At 53.3% G+C, this 20,255-nt stretch overlaps 1 protein-coding gene across 1 annotated transcript; it reads right to left on the bottom strand.

The window, feature by feature from the left end:
• Positions 1-8,706: 8,706 nt before the first annotated feature.
• On the bottom strand, positions 8,707-17,952 carry Matn1 (matrilin 1). The gene is made up of 8 exons (XM_021161486.1): positions 17,808-17,952; positions 16,170-16,516; positions 14,026-14,248; positions 12,805-12,930; positions 11,913-12,329; positions 11,161-11,313; positions 9,772-9,852; positions 8,707-9,208 (listed from the first exon to the last, which is right to left on the bottom strand). Exons 1-8 carry the CDS (start codon positions 17,911-17,913, stop codon positions 9,159-9,161), a joined length of 1,503 nt encoding a protein of 500 aa, XP_021017145.1. The 5' UTR covers positions 17,914-17,952; the 3' UTR covers positions 8,707-9,158.
• Between the last annotated feature and the right edge of the window lie 2,303 nt (positions 17,953-20,255).

Genomic DNA, 20,255 nt, shown 5'->3' with positions numbered 1-20,255 from the left:
GAAGGACATGTCTGTTCAGCCAGAGCCACCAGGGGACAGATAAGAGCCTTGTGACCTCCTTGTGCTCCAAGCTCCAGGACACCAAGGCTGGTACGGTCACAGCACAGCCAGAGGTGGCAGAGGCAGCTCTTGGTTGCAGCAAATGGGCAGTTCTCAGGTCCCTGAGCCTTGTAGGGTCCCAGAGAATTTGGAAAAACTTGCACTTTGGAGACCTTGAAGGAGAGGGAAGCCGGGAAATTGAAGAGTGGGAGGAGATTGCCCTTTGAGCCTTACCTGTCACCGGGTGCTGTGGTGAGGCACACATCCATATCGTGTCACGCTAACCCTCACAACATGGTCCCATTTTTCAGAGGACAAGACTGAATTTCTGCTAGCATATGGTTTGCCCATCACCAGCTGTTTGGTGGCAAGGCCAAGGTTATACTCAGACCTGTCCAGCTTTTGATGGTCCATGGTCCTTAGTAACCACAGACAGGAGATGACCAGCAGCTGCTAGCTCCATCAGGCAGATGAATAGGAAAGAGGGGGTGGGGACGGAGAAACCGAGACTCAAACCATGACACTGCCCTCCTGAGATGTGTGGCCCGTCGGCCTCTGCTTACTCATTTTTTACGTGAAGAATGATACTCTCCCCACACACACACCAGATGGATGAGAGTTTAAATGGTTCCTGTGTGCCTGACATGTCACCATCCAGTGACAGGTGAGTCTGGAATAGAGGCTGACCAGGTCAGGACTTCCATCAATACACACGCCTACTCGGAATCCCCTGGCTCTGTCATGACTCTTTCCCTCCTTCTATCGCTCCATCTCCTCCCTCATCCCTTCATCTCTCCTCCCATTCACTGTCCCTGTATCCCTCTCCATCTCTCCATCACTTCCTCCTTCTTTCAATCCTTCTATTAACCCCGTCGATTGAGGATAGAAAATGGAGGATGGAAAGATGGATGGATATGTGGACCGATGGAGTAATAATGTATAGATGGATGACTGGATGGAGAGAGAGAATCAGTAGGTGTTGACTGGATAGGGGACGAATGGATGGATGGGGGCAGGAGGATGATGGACGGACAGATGGTAGTTAGATTTGATGGATGGAAAGATAGATGGATGAATGGATGGATGGGGAATTGATGGTGAGTAGGTGGGTGGGTGGATGAATGGATAGATAGATAGATAGATAGATAGATAGATAGATAGATAGATAGATGATAGATGACAGATAGATGGATAGAGGGTAAATGGTGAATGGTGGATAGGTGGATAAATGATGAGTGAGTGACACATGAGTAAATGAGTAGTTGGTTGGATGGTGGGTAAATGGTGAATGAGTGGGTGGTGTGTAGATGATGGGTGGACAGATGGATTGATGGACAGATGGATGAGTAGACAGACAGACAGACAAATGGATGGTGGGTAGATGGTGAGTGAGTGGGTGGTGAGTAGATGATGGGTAGATGGATGGATGAGTGGATGGATGGATGGATGGATGGATGGATGGACAGGCAGACAGATGGATGGATGGATTGTGGATAGATTACAGATAGATGAGTAGACAGTGAATGAAGAGATGAATGGTAGATGATGGATGAATGGACAGATGAATAGACACATGGATGGACAGATAGATGAATAAATGGGTGATGTGGATTGATAGGTGGATGGGTGGATGGATGGATGGACAGACAGATGGTGGGTAGATGGTGGTACTCAAAGCTGGTTCACAGACCCAGAGATTCCACCACATCCTCACCCACACCCACTCACCAACAGATCTTGACAGGAGGACAAACTCCTCCCATAGGCTAAAGGCTGCCTGCATCTTGAGAGCTGACCTATCCTTTCTGATTGTTCCTCACAGTCACATCCCTGTGCAGTGAGCCTTGTGGCCTCAGCCTACTGTGTCACCAACCCAGAAGATGAAAAGTGGACCCTGCACCCAGAGTATGGGGTTCCAAGGGGTCCCGGTGGGGACTGCTCAGGCGCACTCTGCAGAGAATGAGTACTGAGCCCCAAATGCCATTCTCAAAGGAAGCTGTGGGTGACCTCACCAGAGCAGGACAATCAGCTACCTCCACTGCCCCCAAGCTGCCTCCTGTCAAGCTCTGTCAGCACTCCACCTCCTCACATGCAACCCTTGCCACACCTACAAACTGCTACCACTGTCCCACGTGACAGAGAAGGAAACTGAGGCTCACGGAGGTAAAAGACTTGCCCAGGGCCTTTGGTCATAGACAGAACCAGGCTGAATTCGGGGCACTTGTCTTGAGAAAACACAGACATCCCCAGCGCACCCCACACACACACAAGCTCTCATCCCTGTTTCCCACCACCCAGCCCCCATATACATCACTTTGTGTTCCCTTTAAACCTGAAATGGGCTCGTTTTCCAATTTGCCTCACCCTGAGCAGTAATGTCCATGAAATAAAGCCTTGATGTGCTAATTGCTTATGGGGTTTTTCTCTGATGCCCATTAAAATAAATACATGGCTGGTAAAATAGAAAAATAGGAAATGTTTGCCCGTGCCTGACCCAGACTCCTTCTCCTATCCCCGGTGAGCAACCCACCTCCTGGGAGGAAGAAGGAGAAAAAAAAAAAAAACTGAGAAGGATAAGGGACAGAGAAAACTGGGAGGAGGGAATGTGCCTGGGAGGAGGGAGAGCAGAGGAGATGAGGGAGTGGGGAGTACGTGGCAGGTAGGCAGGTTTGCCCTCTCCGGCCCAGCACAGCCCAGGTCAGCCAGGTTCCTCTTTTGTTTGGAAAGGCTCCATCTTTGCTGCTGCTCCTGGGTTGGATCAACTGAGCCCAAGCCACATGAATTAAGGCCTCTTGGGGAAATGAGTAAGAATGGCCACAGTGGCCCCTGATAAAGAGATGCAGGGACCTCAACACTTCAGTTCCTGGCGGTCTGAGCCCCTATTTGCATCATCTACAGGACAAAGATGGGGTGGAGTGGGGGGGGGGAGACCTACTGTCCCCAGAATCCTGCCTAGAATTAACACAGGAAACCACGTGGAGTAGTCTAATACTGGAAAGTGAGAAAATCCTGCAGGGTGGCCACCTCCCTCCTACAGCAGTGCCAGCATACAGGATAAGGAAGGAATGAAGCTAGGAACAGCGAGGGGCCTGACTGGACATGGCCAAGCTGGAGCAGGCCCAGGGGCAGAGCCAGCAGGGATGGGGCAACCAAACCAGGAAGCTGACAGGCATAGGTTCGAATCCTGGTACCTCTACCGTGTTCCATCTCTCCCCACCCCCACCCACCTAGAGCCCCACTGACCCTCCTGTGAGACAGAGACGTCCCACTCAGAGGATCTCAGGAACAAATGAGATTAGCGTTTCCTAGAGCAACGCTCGGCGGGCAGAAAGCACGAACGTAAACGTCAGTTTACGCCCGCTAATTATATTTATGGAAATGCATCATGAGCAGGCTGTTCTGTGACACTAAACATTGTATTTATTTCTGTTGTATATCTGTCTGTGTTTCTATTATGTTTATACCGTATATCATTGCATGTGGCTATATAAATCTAGTATATATTTTACTATATACTGTGTATTGTAAACTACTATAAATGGCCATTTATAAGCCACTTCCTGCTACTACTACGGAAGGGCCAGGAAACAAGGCGGGCAGGCGCCTCTGTCTCTCAGTCACACCAGGAACAGTGCTGTCTCACACCAGGACTTGGGACTGAGGCTTGTGATCCTTGAGGCACTGCCTCTTGGAAACCACCTTACCTCAGCATTTAGGGATACATGTTAAATTTACAGTGGACGTGGAGACACATCTGGCCTGGACCTGAGACACCTCTTAGAGCTTGGGAGAGATGGGAAGGAGAGGGCTGGATGCCTCTGAGGCCATGGAGAGACTTCAAAAATAGGAACCTTGGGGGAGTAAAGAGGTTAGGTGCGACAGGTGCCTTCAGTGTCAGGACAGAACTCAGCTGAAAGAGCTCACTGAAGGTTCCTCCCTGGTCGGACATCCCCATTCCTGAGCTGATGGCGCCACCTGGTGGCCAGATTCTCCATAGCAGCTCCAGGCCCTGCAATCATAGGATCACATTTGTTTAGCTTCTTGCTGTGCAGTTTGGAGTCTGTTGCTTGACCTCTCTGAGCTGGGGGGAGGGGTTATGGGGGAGAGACAACAGTGCACACTGCACCCTGCAGGCTGTTTTACTTCTGTTACAGCGTCGTAGGTCTAGTTCCATCCCCCAACTCAAAGTTGATATGTTGCCAAGGATGACCTTGAACTTCAAATCCTCCTGCCTCCACCTCCCAAGTACTAGAATCACACTCACTTGACATCACACTCGGAATGTATTCAGTGCTAAAGATGGACCCAGGGCTTCCTGTGCAGCTAGGCAAGCCATTCACCAGCTACACTCTCTCCGGATCCAGGCCCCCGTCCTCTTTTGTGTTAATCTCACAGGCTTCTGGGACAGCCGTGGAACTGGGGTTCTGCGTGCCTCCTTTTTCATTTCAAAAGCTGTGGACCCAGGAGGGAACCATGTAATTAACAAGAGGTGACACACCAAGGAATCCTGCTCAAGGCCTGCCACCCTCCTCCCTGCCAAATCCTGTAACCAATTGCATTATGCAAACAAGACTCCTCTCGGAAACCTGGTGAGCCTCGTGCTCCGGGACTGGGAGATCCCACTGTTGCCCAAGGAAAGAAAGACTTTTTTTTGTGCAAAATCCTGATTAGTTTAGTCCTGTGTGTCTATGTGAAATTCAGTAAAAAATAAAAACAAAATTTGTGGGAAGAGATAGACCCTGGCTGCCTGGAAGTCGCTTGGGTTCCATAGTTCTGAGATTTGTTTCTAGCCTTGGGTTAATCAAATCTGGATTGGAGAGAGACAGGGAGAGACAAGTGAAGGGGGGGGGGGGCTGTTACCGAGACCTGAAGCAAACTTGGGGAGAAGAGAGATAAGTTAGGGCCAGGATTTAGAGCAGGAAAACCCACCAAGCTGGTGCTTAACCCATCGGAACACAAGGTGAGAGGGCAGGTTCTAAAAAACCACACAGGAAATGAATCACACAGGGTCCCCATCCCCACACATCAGGGACATCTGTGGCTTCTGCCCTCCAAGTGCCCTGCCTTGGCATGTGGTGACAGCCTCTCCTCCTCGTGGAACCGTTGCCTAGCTCCTCCATCCTAAGACAACTTTTGTCTCTGACCCCCACACACACTCACTTCTCCCTACTATACAACAGAGTCCCAGACCTGGTTGGCCAGCCAAAGCGTGGAGTTCCTGATCACAGTGATAGCTCAAGGATAGGCAGAGTGCCCAGTCGGAGTCAACGAAGCCAACCCCTGTGAACTTGGAGCTTGAAGGAGTCTAAAACCTACAGAGCCTTTGGCATCTTGGGGAGAGCCCTGCCCACACAGGAAGTGTCCAATCAGAATGGAGACCAGAGCCAAAGGCAAAGAAAGATGGGGCCCAATAACATTGTTGAATATAGGGCCTTCAGGCATAGACCCCCTCAGATACTTTCTTAGCTAAAGTTCTTGTCATCAGCAATCCAGAGCATCGATCATCTGTCCCAACCTCCAGGGCCTGAGATTGTCTCCTGAGAAACTGGCCAGCTGCCTCTCCCATCTGCTTCCCAAAGTCTTCTCCTGCAAAAATTCTTCCTCCTGGAGCAGTCTACTGCAAGCACACACACACACACACACACACACACACACACAGGCTCATAAGCACTCCATTTGTTGGGTCTGGGGGCAGTTATGGTCTCACACCAAGGGAAGCTCTTGCCTCATGCCTCTCCTGCCCTTTGCTCTCTGGCCCCTCCTGGCACTGGACCTTGTCAGTTTCCCTGACTGTGTGCCCTCTACCCTGCTGTCTGCTTACTGGGGTCCCTGTGAACTACCTGGTCCTCAGGCATGGGGGAGGGGCATGGGGGAACAGCTGCTCTTCAAAGAACAGCCTAGTCCAGCTGTGAACCTGCTCCTAGAATTAGGGTGACCCCTAAGTCTGCTAAGCCCATCCTGTGTGCTGAGGGGTGATGTGCCTTGTGAAAGGGGGAGGGGCAGCGCCAGTTCCTGTATCAGCGCTGGGTAAACTAGAACTCCCCACTTCTGAACTCACCTGGATGAGTCCCGTACGCCCCCAGAATGAGGACATAAATTCTGCCTCCCTGGGGTGGTGGGACAGCTTGTGAGTGGCTTCCCGGCTCTCCCTGCAAGCAGAGATCCAAGCCTAGCCCAGGGGTCTCAATGCTTTCTGCCAACAGCCTTGCCTGGGATCCAGCAAGACAGCAGGTCCAGCTTCAAAGTCACCGTCCTTCCCTAGACGTGGATACTGGATCCCGTCCACCTCCAACTGCATCTCTTGTTTAAGGGAGGCGTACCAAGTCACACTTGTACAAGAGGGACCTGGCAACGTCTCTCCCTCACCTAAAAGTCCTGACGGCTTCTGACCACCCTCTGGATTAAACCCAAAGTTCAAGACCAGTTCAAGGCAACCAGTACACAGTCTCTCAAGCCCCTCCGGCCCTGGCTTCCCTCTGGCCCTGTGGCGCTTACGCCAGCCTGCTATCCCACCCCAGGACTTCCCACATGCTTGTCCCCACCTCCACTTGTTCTTCCCACCTTCCCTGCCTTTCTATGTCTATGCTGAGGCTGGACGCTTTCACCAGCTCAGCCCCAGGCTTCCCCGGACACGGGAGCCTCTGACCCCTGCCACAACCTGCTCTCCTCTCCAATCCTGGCTAGCATCTCCACATGGTTCTTTCTCATGCCTGCGGCCCTTCCCCAGCACCATAAGTGAAAAATACCAGAGGCCACGGGGCATTTTCCATCCTATCCCAAGCACCCAGTGTGCATGCTGCCTTCCGCGTGGCTTCACTAATGTGAAATACGTGCATGAATGAGCCTGGCAATAAGGGAGAGCTGCTTTATGAACCGGGCTCCTCTGCTCTCCTTCCACCAAGCCCCACCCTCTCCCTCAGGTGCCTCAGACCCTGGGTCCTCAAAAGGCTTTGCCTGGCTGCCAAGGCTCTTCTACCCTCTCCTTATAAACCCAGCAGGTCCTACCCATGATTACCCAGCCCTTGCCTCTCTGGAAGCCCTGGGCCTGAGTATCTTGTGAGAGGACACAGGGCCCCAGCAAATAGCCAAGGATGCTGGAAGGAGATTCACACCCTGGGATCCTAAACTCTACCTGTGCCTCCCTAGGAGACATTTCCTGGATACTCAGGGTCTGGTGACCTCTCTACAGGCAGTGCCCACGGGTGCTTCTCTACTTGTTTGCTTCAGTTTAGTGCTCTTTAAAGGGGCCTTGAGCATCTTTCCATTTCACCGAGGAGGGCCCAAGACCCATAATTGGTCCAGGATCACACAACATTGGCAAAGCAAGGCTCTTCCTTTCAGCTTCATTCTCTCCACAGCTGGCCTGGGTCTGCTGCATTTGTTGAATGACTGAGTTGTGGAGACAGCCACTGTCCCCAAAGCCTCCGTACTCACTTCTCATTGATACTTGATCTGCAGGGTGGCAGAGCAAGGAACATAGACAAGGCTATCCTAGAGAAACTGTAGCTTCCGAACCCTGCCATCCACTCTCCAGAAGCCCTGGGCACAGGCATCGTGTGAAAGGCCAGAGGGCTCTGCTGGCAAGTCCCCAGTGCACTGTGTTCCCCATGAGGAACAGACACGGGGCAAGCCAAAGTGCACATGCAGGGGTAGGCTTCTGGCCCATACGAGAGGCCCCAGCAGCCCAGCCTGTGAAGGCCAGTCAGCCACAGAAGCCCAGGGGAATTGCTGAGGCTGGAGAACGTCCCTCTACATTGTTGTTAGGCCAGGCTACAGGGGCTCAGGTTTCCTTTCCACAGCTGAGAACAGGCCTTATCGAGTCACCAGGTAGGGGAGAGGTACAGAAGCCAGGATCTGGGAGCCAAAGAAGGAGGAGCTCTCCCCCTGACCCCCAGGTCAGTGAAGAAAGAACTGGAGCTCAGAGCGCTGCTGGCTGACCCCAGGAAAGCAGTCATGGGACAGGGATCAGGCGTGTGTGTCTGTACCGGGTTGCTATTATAATTGTGGGACACGAAAGAAGATGGAGTTTCCAAAGAAGCAGACAACACAGAGAGGTCCAGGCCGACCCAGCTCGGCGGACCTCCCCATCAGCCCGACTGGAATGCACCCACCCCAGGGTTCCCAGATACCCTGGAGAGACACAGACCTTGGCACCTAAAGCCAGACTCCTCTCCAGCTAGGTCCAGCGGTTGATGTGAAGACTCAGTAAAGACACCAAGTCCCTCTCAAGGCCACCATCCCTGTCCTGCCTTATATGGAGGCTGGGTACACACTTAATACCTGAGAAATGAATGGCTGAGCAGACAATTCTTAACTGGTACCTCCACCCACCCCCGAAAAAAACACATTCTTTTGCTGTCCCCCAAGTCCTGATGCAAGGACCAACTCACAGACAGGAATTTCGCCACCGCTCAGCCTTCCCATTCATAACCTGGGGGCGCTGGGTGAGCCTTCTCAGTTGGTTACTGGGAGTGCTGACTGAGGATACAGGGATGAACCTGAGGCTCTGCAGGCAGGACATGAGGTCTTGGTGTGGCTACTGTCACCTTCATCAGCAACACGTCACTGTCCCCACAGTCACTCCATCACAGCATCCCCGTGTGTGAACCCACATCTGCATCTTCCTTCCTCCCGGTCCCCAGTCACCACCACTAATTCCATCCAGGGTGTACAATGAACCACATTTAATTGTTTTTATTTTTTCTCAAGAAACAAACAAAAAAAAATCACTCAGAGTAAAGAACTGACTGGGTAAAGAATTAACTGGAAGAAAAAAAAAACAGGAATATATTAAGCTTTCAGTTGGAAAAATAACGAACGCAGTCGTTCACACACCTCTTCTCTGCGTCCTCACCTGTGCACACACCCTTGCTCTGAAACACACATGATCATCATCAGGCACACACATGCTCACAGGCACCATCATAACACACTCCCAGCAGACACAAGCATGCGTCCCCTCCTGCTCCCAGCCCCAGGACAGCTGGGGAGACCTGCAGCCGTCCTCCGCAGGTTCCCTTGCTAAAGCAGCAAAGCCAGACTAACTCCAGCTACAGGTGGCATTCCCAGGACACTGAGAACTGTGCATTGGGTGGGAAGTGGCCAGGCCACCAGAGTCCTTAGATGATTCTGTTCTCCAGGACAGCCAGCCGCCCGCTCACAGCTTCCAGTAGACATGGAGTTAAGGGCGGGTGCATGCGGCCTGGGTTGAGGGTGATGGTCTCTAGTTTTCTCCCAGGAGCCAAATCCATGACTTTCCCTTCCTCCACCTCCACCAGAAGTACTCAGCTATGATCATTTCCAGGCTTAGTCCTGGGGAATCCCTACCATGTGCTGTCTGAGACTGGGAGCACATGCCTGATAGGGCACAGTCCACCTCTCTGAGTAAGGGCTGGGGTTCACCATGCCACCAGGCGCCTGACAAATGATCCTATAAGCTCCGTATTTGGGGGCGGGCGGGGACACGTCCAGAACTCTATGTGTCCCATCTGTAGAACTTGGCTTGTGCCTCAGTTTCTCCGCCATACAGGAGCCTCCTAGTTTGACAAGGTCTATCACCGGGCAGGTACCAGCCTATCTAAGCCAGAATCCAGGCCTTAGCAGGAGGAGGCTGCCCCAAGCTTTAGGCAACACCTAAAGCCAGACCTCTCTGTGGAATGACCCCCACATCCTGGCCCCCTGTACTCCTGCATCCCTCCCCACTCCTGCCCTCCACAGCCTGAGAAAGGATATGCTTCCTGGTCAGGGCCTGCAGCAGACCCTCCACCTTGGCCTCAAATTTCAGTATGGACTCACAGGCACAGGGGTCTTCCTCTGCAGTGGAGAGAAGGGGCAGGGGGAACCCATGTTGAGCAAGGGTAGGGAGGTGACCAGTCATTGCTGGGGCTGACACATGGGAGATTGGGGTGCGGAGTGATCTGGCAGGACAGAAGGAGGAATAGGAGGAGGACATCAGAGTCTCTAGATGGCACAGGAGGAGCGATGAGGAGTGAGCTTGGAATGTCCTCAGAGCCCAGTCCTCAGGGAACTGAGCTGAGCACCTGCTACGTGGGGATATGCAAGTCACATGATATGCTGAAGGCACATCTGGGTCTGACATCTGGAGTGTGTGTGTGTGTGTGTGTGTGTGTGTGTGTGTGTGTGTGTGTGCATGTCTAGCTATATGCCTATGTGTGCATGTCTGTGTGTGAGTGTGTGTGTGTGTGTGTATGTGTGTGCATGTTTGTGCATGTGTGTATAAATGTTCCTGTGTGCATACATGTTCATGTGGTGGGTGTCATTGCTCAAGTGCCACCTACCTAGTTTCTTGAGACCAGGACTTTGTCTTGAAGCTCATAGGTTAACTGGCTAGTCAACAAGCCCCAGGGAGATCTGCCCCCCCTCTCTCTCCCTCCCTCCCTCCCTCCCTCCCTCCCCACCTCTCTGTGGTTTATAAGCATGCCACGCTTGGCTTTTTAAATTCAGTCTCTATGTATGTGAGCGTTCTGTCTGCACATATGTATGTGATCTGCATCCATGCAATGTCCTCAGGGACTGGTCAGACCTTCTAGAACTGTAGTTACAAATGGTTGTGAGTCACCACGTGGATGCTGGGAATCAAACCTAGTTCCTCTGGAAGAGCCCCCAGTGTCTGTAACCATTGAACCATCCAGTCAGCCCTCTGGCTGCTTTGTTTTGGTTTTGTTTGTTTGATATCTTAGGTGTGTTTGGGGGGTAGAACTCGTGCTTGCAAAACATGGTAACCTACGTTTCCTCATTGCCCAGGAAGCCAGACTTTTCCCCACAAGAATCAGACCATGGCCCAAGGCATCAGGAGAGTCAGGAAGACAGCAGGGTTCAATTTTGACAAAGTCCTGGACTCCCCAACAATGAAAAGTGGTCCCACCCCTCTGTCTACAAAATGGACCCCAATCTTCCTACCAAATTGGGCAGATGACAGAATACACAGAACGCTGGGTACAGAACTGGTCAAAGAGGCGGGGCCAGCATGTCTCTGCTGGTAGTGAACCAGCCAGCCCACCTCCGGTGCTGTCATCCCTCAGGGTAACGCTCTGATTTACCCGTCCTACCTCTGGTCCAGGGTGGCTCTATTCCAAGCAGCGTCCCGCTGACCTCACTCACCCACACAGATTTTTTTCTGCAGCTTCTTGCCAATCTGGTTGATGGTCTTGAAGTCAGCTGTGTAAAAGTAGTGGTCTGCCACGGGCTCTGAAGCAATCTCCCTCAGCTCGTCCTCCACAGCATTGCCCACGCCCACCGCAAACATCTTAAAGCCTGTCAGAGGATTCAAACACACAAGGCTGGCCTCCGGGGCGGGCAGGCGCGTGGGCGGCCGCACCTCCGGAGAAATGCCTAGATGGACAACCTTCGAAAGATACACAGTCAACCTGCGCAAGATACTTCCTGGTGGCAGCTGCTGGGATTGCAAGCACTATGCTTGTATCAAGAACAAACCTACATTGTCCGAGGTTCTGCTGTGTGCCCCTGTTTGGTGATGTTTATGCTGCAAGCATCGTCTGACCCTCAAAACATCTGCCCAGGGTTTATTATCCCCCTCATTTAGATAAAATAGTAAGAGCTGTCTCAGAGTGGACTTATCTTTCAACACTTAGTGCATTCTTGGGAGCCAACATTCTGCTGGGGAAGTTGTAAGTCTCAGCAACAAAAGGACCACAGGAAAGGCCACTTGGTCATCAGGGGCCACCGTTGTGTCATCGATATAAGAGAGAATTGGCCTGACAAACACCTCCCTATTTGAAATGATCTGGGTTTAAAACATTAATCATAAGTCATTGAACCAAGCTACCTAAAACTGTGCCCATGGGTGTCCCTGGCCATCAGTGGGGTCCCAAGCCGAGGAGGGCAGCACATACCAAGGTCCTTGGCCTTCCTGGCAGCGTCATTAATGTAATCCTGGCTCCGGCCATCGGTGAAGACGATGCCCACCTTCTGGGCTCCAGGCCTTGCCCCGCTGGACACAGTGAAAGAATTATCTATGAGATACTTCAAGGCGGCGCCAGTCATGGTGCCTTTCTCCATGTAGGACATGTTCCGCACCGCGGCCTTAATGTCCTTCTTGGTGTGGAAGCGGCCGAGTGGGAACTCCTGGCGAATGGAGCTGGAGTACTGCACCAGCCCCACCTGGGCCAGCCTGTCGGACACATCTAGCGTGTCCACAATCTGGTTAATGAACTTCTTTACCAGCTCAAAGTTCTCAGGCCGCACGCTCTTGGATCCGTCGATGAGGAAGACCAGGTCGGTGGCTGAGCTGCTTCCACCCCCACGGCAGACTGTGCAGGGAGGACACGGTGACAGGGAGAGGAAGCTTGAGACTATGGTCATCGGTGGCCACCATTGGCTGGGGACTCAACCACGGGCTAGCACTGGGCTCAATTCTAGCTTGTATCTCTGTATCTCAGGATTCCCTCTACAAAGCCAGAGCTCCTGGCCCCATTTTCCAACATCAGGAAACATCTGGTAAGTGACACAGCTCAAAACCGGTGGCATCAAGATTTTACATCAGGATCTGTGCCTCCCACTACCTCGACACAGCCACCACCTAGTGTGTTGAGAGGGTCTAGAGTCAGGAGAGAACCCTCCACAGTTAACAGGCTCTGTCCAGAAGGCAGCTGTCTACTTTGTAGATTGGTCCAGAAGCTAAGAGCAGGGTGCCTCAGATGGGTGCCCTGGGCAGCAGCCAGTCCCAGCCATCTCCCACTTTGCCCCCACCCCCAGCCCAGGGCTCAGCTGTGCCCAGCCACTCACCATTGCAGGTCTTGCCATCGCTGTTCAGGGTGAAGCCCTCATGGCAGGCACAGGTGTAGGAGCCAGGAGAACTGATGCACAGCTGCTCACAATCGTGGTCCCCTGTGGCACACAGGTCGGACACCACTGGGGAGAGAAGAGGCAGCTCAGATATCACACTCACAAGTGCCCAGACATCTTGGCCAAAAATGCTTCTCTCTGACCATGAAGATCGGTCCTTTGCACATTCAAGGAAACTGAAACACACACACACACACAAACTGAATAGATCCCAGATCCCACACTCTCAGCCCAGGGTGGAATCACTATAGTTGGAATAAAATACCCAAAGGGGCTAATGTTGCTGATAAAACCAAAGGTCCCTTTGGCTGTTATGTTCACTCCAGACACCAGCACAGCAATGAATACAGCATACACAGTTTCTTCCATAAGCCTGTGGCATGCTGAATGCTAGTGCCGTATCTTGCCTTTCCACACCCGCTCAATCCTTGAAGTAAGGAACACGCTCTGAGCCACATTACACACATGGGATAGAATGGACCCCAACCTCACCCCTGGTCCAACCCTGCATCTTCTGACCAGTCAACATGCCCAAGAAATCCTCACACAAAGACCCATCTTCCCTCTACCAAGGACTCCAAACCTTCCCAGGTCCCTCACCCCTCCCGTGTCCCGGTGCCAAGACGTAGCAGGTAGGCTGTGGTTGTTTGGACGTTTTATTTTTAAGACGTCCCTCCCTGGTGCCTGCAGTGTCATCTAAGACTCTTGGACTGCAGGCTGGGGACCTTCTAGAATCTGGTACCCCATATTATTGGTTCAGTCTGGGTTCACTACTGTACCTCAGCCTGTTCTGGGTTCCACTCCTAAGTCATGGAGGCCTTAACCCTCGGCCTCACCCCTAATACTGATGCTAACAGACACCCATTAAATGACCTGGCTCTCTGATCTCACCAGTCCCTAGCCTGTCACCCTGACCCAGTCCCACCTCAAAGACTAGTCCCTCCCAAAGCCCACCCTGCCACTCCTGCAATGCTCTGCCCCCAGACCCGCCCTTCCACGCTTATTCTCTGTCTCCATCCCTGCTTCACCCCAACACCACCATCCCCAACTGGACTCTGAGATTGGTGCCACCGATTCCCAGAATTAGTCAAGCCCAGGATCAACCCCTTTGTCTAAGCCCCGCCCCCAGGCCTCTCGGCTCCGCCCCTCCTGGTCTCGAACCACAGAAGGCTTCTTGGAACTTCTTGGCCAACTTCTCGATGACATTGTAGCTCTCCACGTAATCCACGTGCTCGTCCTGAGGCTCGCTAGCGATCTGTCGCAGCGTAGCCTTGTCCACGCGGCCCACACCGATGGCGAACAGCTCAATGCCACTGGCCCTCGCGCGCTCAGACACGTCCCGCACGCTGTCCTGGGGCCTCCCATCAGTCACCACGATGACAACCTGCACGTGGGGGTGGGGGCATGTGAAAATCAGCTCCAGCAAGCCGGCAGGACTGCTGACAGAGGAGCCGGAAGTCTAAGAGGCACCGCAATTCGCTCATGGGCACCGGGCTGGTGGAAGCCAGAACACACACACACACACACACACACACACACACACACACACCAGGAAATAGATCCCAAAAGCCAGGGAGACTATCGGCTTCTTCTGACAGAGGGAGTTGAGGGCTAAGATGTCTCCCAACTCTGGTCTCTGAGGCCTTCTCCATCAGGCAGGTTCTGGCGTCTCACCTCCTTAGACTCTGCTAACAGGAACTCTTCAAACAGGGCTAGGTGCCTTACTCACACTCAAGCTTTCTGGGGCCTCGAGCTGCTGAAACGATGGCCTCTGATCTCCCCGAGATCCCCGTGGTCAGCGTGGGTGAAAATCGCCCAGACAAGAACCTAGACCCGTGAAGTGTAGTTTTGCATAATGACCACCAGAGGGAACCCGAGGCATACGAATGAGGGTGGGCGCCTCAGGATGTGTTTCCTTGGACCCATTCATTGGTCAACATCCCAAACCCAGAGAGCCAAATAACTGAAGAAAAAAAAAATGTCCTTTTGTCCTCCTTTACTACCTAGGATGACGCCTACCCCTTTCAGAGAAGAAAGGACTGTCGATTGCCCCTCTCCCACAGGCCCATGCTCTGCGCCCTGTTGCCTGGCTGTAGTTAGAGCAGGTCTGGGCCAGAAGTGGGGCTCCTGCCTTGGGACCCTCTTTGCTGACCGTGGGTCTCTGCCTCTGTGGAAAGGCGTGGGGCCAGGGTGAGTGAAATGACTCACCAGCAGGAGCCCCAAGGGGTCCGCTGTTATTTTAGAACACAGCACATAGTCCCCTGGGTAGTGATTCTGCACATTCCTCCCTCCAGGGACCTGGGGTGAAACCTAGCTCCGACTCTGAGCTGTCACACTCAACACAGCCCCCTGCGGTTTCTCTGAGCTATAGCCCCACCTTGAGACTCCAGAAGGTGCCCGCTCCCAGCAGCCTCCCTGTCACCTCTGGTCCTCGCCTGCCGGCTCAGGCCACTAGTCTGATCTACGGGAAAGTTTGCTCTAGAGATGTGCGTGTTATCACCATCTCTCTCCATCAGCATCCCCTGGAGCTATTCCATCCTCTAAACATGGCCATCAGCTCCAACCTCCGGACCTCATGCTAAATCATTTGAGCGGCACCACAGATCAGATCAGCAGCTATCTATCTGGTCTCACTTCTCTGGTGGCTAGGCAGGGCTGGGGTCCTGTGTCACAGTCACTGAACACTTCTGCCACGGAGAATTTGGGCAAGTTGTTGACGATTTCTCTACCCTGGTTTCCCCATATGTAAAATGGCACACTCTGCTCTGGCAATAGTCTACAATGTGCTAGAAAGTCGGGTGCAGAAGGGCATAAGGAAAGGGTGATCCCCTGGACCAGGGTCTGGGGCAGGTAAATGGTGACTTCCCAGGCCAACAAGAGCTGAGATGGCCTCAGAGAAAAGACACTGTAGCTGTTCAGCATGCCCCTGGAGCCCTCCGTGGTGACTCAGGGGACTATCTTGCCTTCCCAAGCACAAGCTGGCAAAGTACACTGGTGCATGCTGGGTGCCCGGCACCCTGCTGAGCTAAGCTGCAAGAGAGGCTATCAGTGCTCCACTTCATAGGTGGGGAAGTTGAGGCTCTGGCTCTGTGCTTAAGAATAGCACTTCTCTCGATGGCCAGTATTAGCATAAGCACCTGGCCCGCCTCTCTCTGCTCAAGGGAAGATCTCAACCCTACCACCGCCACTTCTACAGAGTAATGTTTGCAAATGACTCTCTCATTCCTAAAACAGCTGCTCTGAACAGAGAGGCCAGGAGAACCCTATGGCTTCATCCCAGGCTCCAACCATCCCGTGCTCCATACCTTGCTGATGTCAGGGGATCTGGCGCGTCCACCCTCAGCATCACTCAAGGCCTTGGTGATGGCAAATTGCAGAGCCAGGCCAGTCATGGTACCCGTGGACAGCGGCTGGATGCGGCGCACAGCTTGCAGCAGCGAGGCCTTGGAGCCGTGGGCCCGGAGCGGGAACTCTGGCTTCACAGTGCTGGCATAGTTGACCAAGCCCACCCTCGTGGCATTGGGCCCCACATCCAGTGACTCAATGACCTGAGACAGGAATACCTTCACCTTCTCAAACTCCACGGGTCTCACACTGCGAGAGCTATCGACAACAAACACCAGGTCCGTGGGTCGTGTCCGGCAGAGGTGCCCTAGGAGGGGACGGTGCGGGGAGATAGAGAGTAAGGGCGGATATCAGAGGAGTGGCCTTGGGCTCCAGACAGCCCAGGGTGGGTCTCAGTAATTTAGGTCTCAGCAACGTGTGTAGTCTCAGGCATGCGGCTCAGCCCGTGGGGAGGAAGGCGGGAGACCCCTCTGGTCTTAGACCACATAACTTCTTCTCTGTTCCTCTTTGCAGGAACCTCTAAGAACAAACAAAGGCATGTAGAGACTAGCCTGACTTGCTGGCAGAACATTAGCCAGGGCTACACTGAGAAACTAAGGCTGGCACAGCCTTAAGGGCCATCAGGGTACCCACTGTCTCTTCATCAGCAAATTTGAAGCCACTTCCCTCCCGGGACAGGAAAGAAGCAGGAATTCCTGGTGCCACATTGTCACCCTTGTTTTACCAGGTGGGCCCCAAGACACCCTGACCCTAGAAACAACGTTCCTCCAGATCTCCAGCAAGGCAGCACCAGTGACTGGGAGGCGCCAGCAGTGGATGGGACAGGCCTGGGCTCAGACCCTGGCTTGGCTGCTCTGTGGCCCCGGGCAGGGGGTTGCACAGTTTTGAACCTCATTTCCCATCCGTACAAAGGGAGACTAAGCTGAGGGTGGATGTCCCTTCCTTTAGCAGAGCTCTGTGACAGGCTGCCCTGCCCAGCCCATGCCACATAGGAACAAGTCCATTCCCTGTTGGGCACAAAGCATCAGAAAGGGAAAGATGTGCCTCAAAGCCCTGGCATCTGAGTTTCTCGGGAGACCTTAAACGTGTTCTGTATCTACGGTGACAGATGTTTCCTGCCTGCTCAGCCTCCAAACGGAGAAGTGGGATCTAAAGGCAGAGTTGACCATATCCGAGACTCTGAACCTGACCCCTTGTGGCTCTGGGGCTATCTCATGGCACAGTGGGGCTATCTCATGGCACAGACTGAGACAGCTCCTTCTCCACCTCCGTTGCTGAGCATCTGGGGGCTGCCAGAGCCCAGCCCTGGAAAGGGCTGTGGAAACTGACCAGACACTGCGCTCACAGAGCCCTGGGCCTGGCGCCGCTCCTGACTCTGGCTGGCTCTTGGGGGGCTTCTAGTCCCTGCAGCATGGTGGCCCTGAGGATCACCTGTCCCGGTGGCCTTCACTAATACCATTATCTCTACTGCCCTCCCTGAGCCGACACCCTCCAAACCCTGATTGCCATTTAGCCTCCATCTGTCTCTGTGCTCAGCCCCCCAGGCCATTTGTCAAGGGTCACAGATTCAGTGTCTCCATCATCCACGGTCCCCTTACCTCTGGGCTGGGGGGCAAGACCGAGGCTATCAGGGACCTGTAGTAGCAGCAGCAGCAGGAGCAGCAGGCTACAGAGAGCAAAGGCTGGACCAGGGATGACCTTCATGGTTGCAGCAACTCAGACAGCCAGCGGCAGCGGCACACTGGAGGGGACCAGAGGGGGAGATTGCCTTATCAACCACTGGGCAGGGGACAGCACCCTTGCCCCAACCCCCAGGGGCGGGGCCAGTCTGAATGGAGGTGTGTGTCTGAAAGGGAGGGTAGAGGCAGCTGACCACAAGGGCCCCTTTGCCTGCAGAAGGAACTCGAGCCACAGCTGGAATTCAGGAAATCTCAGGTGGGTGGGGGCGGCTCCTCTGGCCAGAGCCCGTGCTGACTTGGACCTACCGCTCAGGGACACTTGAGCCCTGCACTGCCCCTCTTCCCACACCCAAGTACTCCCACCCGGAATCCCAAGCCCAGGTTTCTCACTAAATATGCTTCCTAACCACGTGCATGCACACACACACACACACACACACACACACACACACCTTCTCCAGCTGCACCGATTCTCTCCAAAAACCGCTGGGCCTTTGCACAGGCAGAGGCGACCATCCAGTGTTTTCCTCTTACTAGCTCCACCCCAGAACGATGCTCCCAGATCTTGGTAGCAACCAAGTAGCATGGCTGTGCTTAGTGTGTGGGAGAATGGGAAGCTCAGGGAGGGACTGACTAGGGGCAGACATGGGAGGCAGATCATGTACCTGTGTGACCTTGGACAGCTCGCTGCACCTCTCTGTGCCTCATCCCTCTTCTGGGAGGTGAGACGGTGTCAGTGCTGTCTCACAGAGCTAGGGAGAGGGCCTGAGGAGTTTCCTGAACTATCTTTGTTAATCCTCACAGCAAAGCAAGCAAGTCTTGTGAGATTACATGGGGAGGCAGCAAGAAGACCGGAGAAGGAAGATGAGGCAGGGGATTGCCACTGTTACAAGGAAAGACCCTGTGCACTCCTCAGGCATGGCTGATCTAGTCCACAGTGATATCTTCAGCAACCATAGCATCATCCTTCACACCCCACATACCTGTGAGGCAAGCAGAGAGATGGAGTCTATCAGTCAGCCCACTTTCCATGTGCCAAAGAGGAAGCCCAGAGAGGTTAGCCTGAAGTCACACAGCCAGTTCAAGGGCAGAGTCAAGGCATTTTCCCTTTTGTAGCTATGTTAGAGACAAACTTCTCTTTGTCTTCTCCCATTTAGGTTCCATCAGTCCCCAGTTCTCAGCCCTCTGTATCTCTGCAAACCCAGAAGAAACCTCCATGCTGCTGACCCCTCCTTTTACTACTCAGAGGTCTCTCTTCTCCAGAGTGGCTGTATGGCTTCTCCCAGAAGTTGCAGCTAATATCCTTTCTCCCAAATTGTGCTACATAGCTGTTTTTGCCATTCTGGCCTGGAGGTCTCTTCTATCTCAGTCCCCTTCCTGGCCCTGAGGCCCAAGGACAGTGCCAAGCAAATGCAGAAGTTAACAGAAGGTAGTAATGAATGGGGTCCCATCTAGGTCACACGAAGGGCAGCAATGGTGGCAGTGATGGTGGCCACGGTGAGAGGTGTATGTTCTGGTGTGTGGCCCTTGGCAGGGCAGACAGGGAGAGCTTGAGCCAGCACCCGTTCTGTGGCTCAAGGGACAGAGCCCCGTTGCTGGGCCCAGCTGTACCGGTGAAACCGCCCTTTCAGCTCCCTTCTGAATGGCTGGTCTGTGTCCCCCGGAGCAACACAGGCGCCTTCTCTGTGTCTTTCTCTCCTCGTTAGCAGAGTCCCAAAATATGCCACAGGTAGGCTTTCAGGAACGAAGCGGGCTGCAGAGAGAGGGGCGGCTTTCACATTCCATCGTGGGGCCGACAGCTGGGGGGTACCTGGAATTCAGCTTATACATTAAGGACAGAAAAAGAAATATCTGTGTTTTTAAAATGTGAAACGTTTTCCCTGGCCTCAAAATGAGGAACTGTGTGTGCTCCACTTTCACACCTAACAGCCTCCCAGAAAGCTGAGGTGCCTATGTTGGCTCACGGGAGAGAGTGATTGTCTCTACCAAAGTATGTCTGAGGAAGCCGAGCCCAGGATGCCCTCCCCAGTGCTCGCATGCAGGCCCAGCACTTTCTTCAAACAGCCAATAGCCTCCAATAGTCTCAGACCAAGAAGCCCGGCCCCTTCTACAGCAATGAGTCCCCACACCCACTGACCATCACTGGCAATACTCTGAATCCCAAAACTATTGGCTTTTTTTTCCCCTAACCTTTCTGAGACAGAGTCTCACCCATTAGCACAGGATGGCCTCCAACTCACAACAATCCCCCTGCCTCAGCTTTGCTTGTGCTGAGATCACAAGGGGTGAGCCACTTACATTCAGAGTTATCTGATCTCTCTCTCTCTCTCTCTCTCTCTCTCTCTCTCTCTCTCTCTCTCTCTCTCT

This window comes from Mus caroli, chromosome 4 (genome assembly GCF_900094665.2).
Source record: "Mus caroli chromosome 4, CAROLI_EIJ_v1.1, whole genome shotgun sequence".
In the NCBI taxonomy this organism is placed as follows: Eukaryota; Metazoa; Chordata; class Mammalia; order Rodentia; family Muridae; genus Mus; species Mus caroli.
Note: the sequence above shows the minus strand (reverse complement) of the source record. Positions and strands in the feature narration are given on the sequence as shown.